General features: G+C 28.0%; 2 protein-coding genes across 2 annotated transcripts in view; both read left to right on the top strand.

Annotated features, from left to right (window-relative positions):
- The window catches only part of LOC101513926 (uncharacterized), an 8,462-nt gene extending 7,375 nt beyond the window's left edge, over positions 1–1,087 (top strand). The window contains exon 8 of the mRNA XM_073364089.1: positions 3–1,087. Within this exon, the coding sequence (XP_073220190.1) occupies positions 3–977 (975 nt within the window). The 3' untranslated portion in view covers positions 978–1,087. The remainder of the gene's footprint in view (positions 1–2) is intronic.
- A 3,603-nt stretch (positions 1,088–4,690) lies between these two features.
- Positions 4,691–6,424, top strand: LOC101512525 (uncharacterized; the record flags this gene model as incomplete). Its single annotated transcript, XM_004517071.4, has 2 exons — positions 4,691–5,336; positions 6,101–6,424. Coding segments are annotated over exons 1-2 (858 nt in total), but the record flags the coding sequence as incomplete, so codon positions are not given.
- Positions 6,425–6,426: the final 2 nt, after the last annotated feature.

Genomic DNA, 6,426 nt, shown 5'->3' with positions numbered 1-6,426 from the left:
CTGATGGGGAGGATGTGGAGACACTGGAGAGAAGTCCTAAGGTTGTTCCTACCGCAACAACCGAGGGCCTTTCGTTGAATGACCTAAATGTTAATTTAGGTGATACTGGTCGTGACGGCCGAGAAGCAAGTTTGGAAGGATCTCCACCTAACCATCCTTATCCAGATAAGCATATTAATGACAACTCTCAGGAGAATGGGGTATTATCTGGACTTTCTGAATCAGTAGCTGCTGAAAATCACGAAGCTGCAGGTGAAGAACTTGGAATGCTGAAAGACTTGAATATATCCACATGCGCACGCTCTACTGTCCTTTCTGAAAATGGATTTCACACAACCTATGAACAAGAGAATGTTGAGATTGGTAACATTAAATCAAGTGATGTTGAATCTGATAAACACGAGAATACTATAGACATCGATGCCTCTTCAAGTAAGGACAAGGGTGCAGCCGAATCCGGGGTTGTTTGCTTGTATCAATGTTGCCATCAATGTATTTGCAGTCTGTATCATCTGACACGCAAATTACTTGTTCGCGGGTGGGAGTCGAATATATGCCATTGGACAATTGAAGATGTCCATGATACTGTTTCTTCATTATCTGTGGATCTTATTTCAGCAGTTAGAAATTATTACATGGCAGAAGATTTCACCGAGTTATCAAATAAAACATCAAGACATGGAAAGGATGGAACACCTCTCGAATGTTTGAATCCGATAAAGTGTAATACCAAAAATCGAGGCAAGGATGTTGTGCTGGCTGAATGTGTTTCTCACTCGGCAACTCAAGATGAAAGTGTAAGCGACGATACGGTAACGAATGAACCAGTGAAGCTTGATTTGAAATTTGTTTTCAGAGATGGTGTCCTAGTTCCTATGGACACAGTAAAGGATGCCCCTCTTCACTGTAAATTTGAGAAACTGTGTCTTTGTTCTCTCATTGAGTTGATAGTAAAGACTAAGGGCCCTTTAGAGTAAACTCTATTGTTTTCATGGCTATGAATGCTTATAGCAAAATTTTGGTGGCAGTTGTATGTAAATTTTTCTTAGATCAATATAAAGTTTTGACCACAGGAAATTCCCATGCAGCTTCTTTGAGTGCTTTCATCAGCAAAATGTACAAGTCTTCAATGCTACCATGTCAACTGAAATTCCCAATTGTTTTTATTTTTTATTTTATTTTAGGTCAAAGAATTTCCCAATTGCTTAAGTTGATATCTATTCAAAGTAGAGTGTGCACCTCTAATAATTGTTACGTACTTTTTTTAAAATGATTTTAGTATTTCATCATTTAGAAATTATGTTTTAGAGATTAAAAAAAAACAATTGTAGTTGTATGTTGCAGTGAAAATTATTATTTTTTAAAATTATTAAATTATTTTATTTTAAAAGTTTTTAAAAATAGTCTTTCATTCAAGGGATTTTTATATCCTTGTAATTTAAAAAAAAAAACTGTAATAACTGATAAATAATGAAAATTTCCAAAACTAATCAAATTTTACAGGAAATCTAATTAACAGAAATCGCCATTATTCACATCATTGCATTGGTTGAAATAAGGAGGGTTTAATATTTTTCTTGAATTGAAACTCAATTCAAGCATCACACGATCATCATTTTAAACGTAACTACGTAAGTATGTGTAACATTTTGTTCACCTGAAACATATTAAAATGTTCAATTTACAATATTTATGTTCAAACATAATTAGGATAAAATTAGATTGACATTTAAATGAAATTCATATTAATTACAAATTAGTTGAAATTTGTTAATTTAGTTAGTGTTATTATATAAAAGGCTAAATTACATTCGTGGTCCCTTAACTTAATTTCAGGTAACGTTTTAGTCCTTTATCTTTTTTTTTTCCGACTTAGTCCTTTATTTTAATTTTAAGTGACAATTTGATATTTTATGTTTTAAAATTTCAACAATGATATCCTTTTTTATACAAAAATTCAAAAAAAAAATTCAATCAAAACTCATAAAATTAATTATATTCTTCAATATAATACAAATTTCATTAAATTCGTAACACAAATCTTCAAATAAACTCATATTTTCATACTTTATTTGATATTTTTAGGAATAAAGGACTAATTGAGAAAAAAAAAGTTAAAGGACTAAAACGTTACCTGAAATTAAATTAAGGGACCACAAATGTAATTTAGCCTATATAAAATCATCTTTTATATCTATTATATAAAATCATCTTATATTTAGTTAGTGTTATTATATAAAATCATCTTATATCTATTATAATAAACTTTTTCTCAATTTACTTGTGATTTATTTTAATATTTACTAACTCCACTGTGTTTCTCAACATTGGATAAAAATTTGCTGCAACTCTTATTCGTACTCAAACTAAGGGCGCAAACGACTTGATTAGATTCCCCTTCATCTGTTGCATAAACAATTAACAATGATAATGCTTACTCACTCTACCAATGATTATGATAAAAAACAAAAAAAAAACAAAAATCTAGGTTTTCTGACTCATCCTAATAAAAAAACTTTTTTTTTGGTACATAAAAAATATTCTAAATATTTGAATATTAAATTTGAGTACTCAGTTTTAAACGCAAGAGCTCATTTTAATTTACTGCTAAAAAAAACTTCTTTTAATTTACTTTCCTTTGTGTCACATGATTTTTCAATTCCCATATCAATCACAAACCTTAAAGGCTTAAACAACTCTTTAATATATCTGTATTCTAGGATCCTAAACATCAATACAATATATTTGGACAGCTAAGAACTTTGTCGTCGTGACTTGTGACAATGAGAAAAATAAAGCCAAAGTCATATGCACCGTATATGAAGGAATAATGGTTTTCCTCAATTACATGCTAAGATATCGTATGACAACTTTCATCTCTAATGTCTACAATATCCTTTAGCTGTCAAATTGCACCATCAAGAGAACAAGAGTTTAAAACTATTGTATGATAAAATAATAGTTTAAATTAACCTTAATTACACTTTTAATCATTTTACTTTTATCAATTTGTAAAATTAATATTTTTATTTTGAAATAAAACAGTTTTGATCATCATTATGATTGTTTAATTAAAAAATAGTGATGCAATTAAATTGCAATAAAATCATCTAAAAATTTGACTTTCAATTTAAAAAAAAAATTATCTTTTTAATTTAATTAATGACATGAATAATTAACGCATCTAGATGATTTTAAAAATGATCAAAATTATTGACTTTTAAAATAGGAGATCAATTACGTGAATTGATAAAAATAAAATAACTAAAATTATAATTAAACCTTTAATTTAAATCCAAAACGTTTTTGATATACCCACAATGTAAAATTTTTTATAATATTAATCAATCATGAACTACTCTTTGCATAACTTTTAAATTAGATATAGTGAAAGTCAATATGCTTTAAAGATAAAATGGTTATGATTGATAGTATACAAAAATCATTGTAATCATGTATATATAAATTAAATTCATTTAAATAACTAACCTTATTTTATAAAAATATGTTTAAGTTTTTGTTTGAATATATCTAAATTAATTCGAACTAGACTTTCTTTTTTATATACAAATATTAGTAAATTAGTTGTTAGATTAGTTTCTCTGGATATAAATTTGAAATCTTCTTTTTATAATTCATTTGACGTTCTTTAACTTACCAACTTAAGTTATTAACGCGAGACATCTAAAGTAAACTTTCATAGTAGTTGTTGTAGTAAAGTGACGACGGAGCTGCGTCCGAGTCTAAATATATGATAAATTAATGAAAATATTTGTAAGCATTTGAAGCTTAAGTAAGTGACTGAAAGATACTGAAAACAATATAATTTTTTGTGAGAAATATATCTCTATTTATAAGAAAAGTCAAGTAAAAATTCTAACGAAAACATAAACTAATACATTTCAGTAAACTAATTATAATGTTTTATAAAAATATTATCTTTAAAAATTTGATATTGTAACCTCAAAATGTATAATTCAAATTAACAATGAATACCATTATTATTAATAATAAACTCTCATTCTTTACTTTTTTTTTTAAATGTTATCCTCAAAGAAAATAAAATAATTAACATCCAAACATAATAATCAAATTTTTTGTTCTATATAGTATATATCCCGAGTACCAAACGCAATAATTAATTTAACTTGTTCTGTGATGTGAAGTGGATGTATAAACAAAAACTGCCTCACATGGGGATGTGCTGGCATGACAGAGCCAGTTCCATAGAAATAGTGTCTGCCCTACCAATTATTATCTAGTTTTAGTGATTCAACATAGCCCCACTTGACCTCTATGCACTCATCCATTTCTTGTATTTTTTTATTTTGAATTTTCTAATTTTCTAATTGTATTTTGTTATTTTGGATTTTCTCAGTTGTAACTTGTATAGTATAATAGTTGAAGTATGTAAAAATTGTTAGATTAAATGAAATAAATTTTTCTTTCGAAATCTAACGTCTACACGGTTATTATACATTTACATTATACAGCTGCGGTAAAAACATCTAAGTTATATTTTTCTTCATCAAATAATAACCATAGAAAAATATATTTTCTTATTATACAATACAACACTTATTTTTTGGACCATATGGCTACAAAATAATATAAAGGACATCTTAAAGCACATGGTGACATATCTCACATGGCTTATCTAGAAAGCAAAGTTTTCATCATCATTCTTTAATATAGTCAAAAAAATTAAACATCAATTGTGCCCACATTCAATTAATTAAAGCAAAATTCATTGGCACAAGATGCAAAAAAGATACCCTATAAATTCATAATAATACATAGTCATGAAAGGGTGTGACAAAAGTTGGAAAGTGGAAACACTCATGGAACTTCCAAATGATAGCTCTTGTGAATCTTCTTTTTGCAAAGATGAAAAAGTGGAAGCAATGAATCTTCTTGAGGAGTGTTGGTTTTTTGATAACTTGTTAAATATAAGTCCTAAGATGTTAAGGTGTCACTCTGATCCTTACCCTTCAACTAGGCTAATCAATTCAGATTTTTTGGTATCAACAAGTAAATTACCATCTAATGATTTTGTTAATCCTAAGAAGATTCAAAGAGCACCATCTATGCCACCAATTAGAGTGAGAGAAGAAGAAAGTGGTAAACCTCATTGTGCAAAGATGAAAGGAAATAATCATCATAGAAGTGAATGTAGTAATAGAAGGAAAAGTAAATTGCTAAGGACACCCTCTTTGCCTCCCTCAATAGGGAGAGAGGAAAAATTCCAAGAAATTGATCCTAGAATTGGAAGATCAAGGAAACAACCATCAACACCTACCAATATTGACAACCTTCCACCAAGGAGAACCTCTAAGGTACTTTAGTAATCATTTTGCTTTTATAAATATCTAAGTAATATTTAGACTATTTATTTATCATATGTATAGGTTTTAAATTTACAATTGTATCGTGATTCTTAATATTATAAAAAAATTTAAACTATTATATTGAATAAATCATCCCTCTAATCTCTAAATTATTACTTTTCTTCAATTTAGTCTATAAAATATATAACAATAATTAATAGTCCTTAAAAACATATGAAATCCGGCAATTTAATTATTAAAGTATATGAAAATATGTCATTTTAATTTTTAACTTTTTAATTGCAAAGGCTAAATTCATTAGAGATTACTTATTATATTTAAATAGTTTAATAACGGGAGAGAGAGTGAAAATTTATGAACAAGATTTCCCATGTCACATCCAAGAGAGTTTGAGATTTTTATTGTGTGGCCAGCACCAAAAACAAACCAATTAATACAAATATGGGCAAAAAGCTTTTAGCATTTAAGTAAAATCATAGTATTAGAATAAGAAAGGGACAAAGCAGCATATATGGCTTGCTGCTACATTAATGCTACCTTATCACAAAAGTCAATACTCATTTGTTAGGTTTAAAAATAGTATTTAATTTAAATGAATCATCATTCAATCAAAATGATTAGATTATATATTTGACATTAATTATATTGTAACAAAATTAATCTCTTAAAAATATGTACTTACAATTTCAAATTGATTTAAATGTTGTTTTTGAAGTGAACTCATTATATATATTTGATGTTACTAATGACAGAGTTGTAGCATTCCAAAATGTAGAGCAACAAAAAACATTGAAGTTGAAAGGTTAAAGAAAGATGGAATTATGGAAATGAAGAGAAAGGTTCTAAATAAGAAAACAATAAGGAGAAGCTTAAGTGATCTTGAGTTGGAAGAAGTTCAAGGATTCAAAGATTTAGGATTCTCATTTGAGAAAGAAGGTTTAAGTCCAAGTTTAGCTAACATAATTCCTGGTTTGCAAGAGAAAAATAGAGATGAAAGTGAGGAAGATAAAGCAGCAAGAGGACCTTATTTATCAGAGGCATGGTTGGTGCAAAGTTGTTGTGCTCCTCCTGTTCCAAA

The sequence above is a fragment of the Cicer arietinum genome, chromosome 1 (assembly GCF_000331145.2).
Source record: "Cicer arietinum cultivar CDC Frontier isolate Library 1 chromosome 1, Cicar.CDCFrontier_v2.0, whole genome shotgun sequence".
In the NCBI taxonomy this organism is placed as follows: domain Eukaryota; kingdom Viridiplantae; phylum Streptophyta; class Magnoliopsida; order Fabales; family Fabaceae; genus Cicer; species Cicer arietinum.
This window is presented reverse-complemented; position numbering and strand designations above follow the sequence as displayed.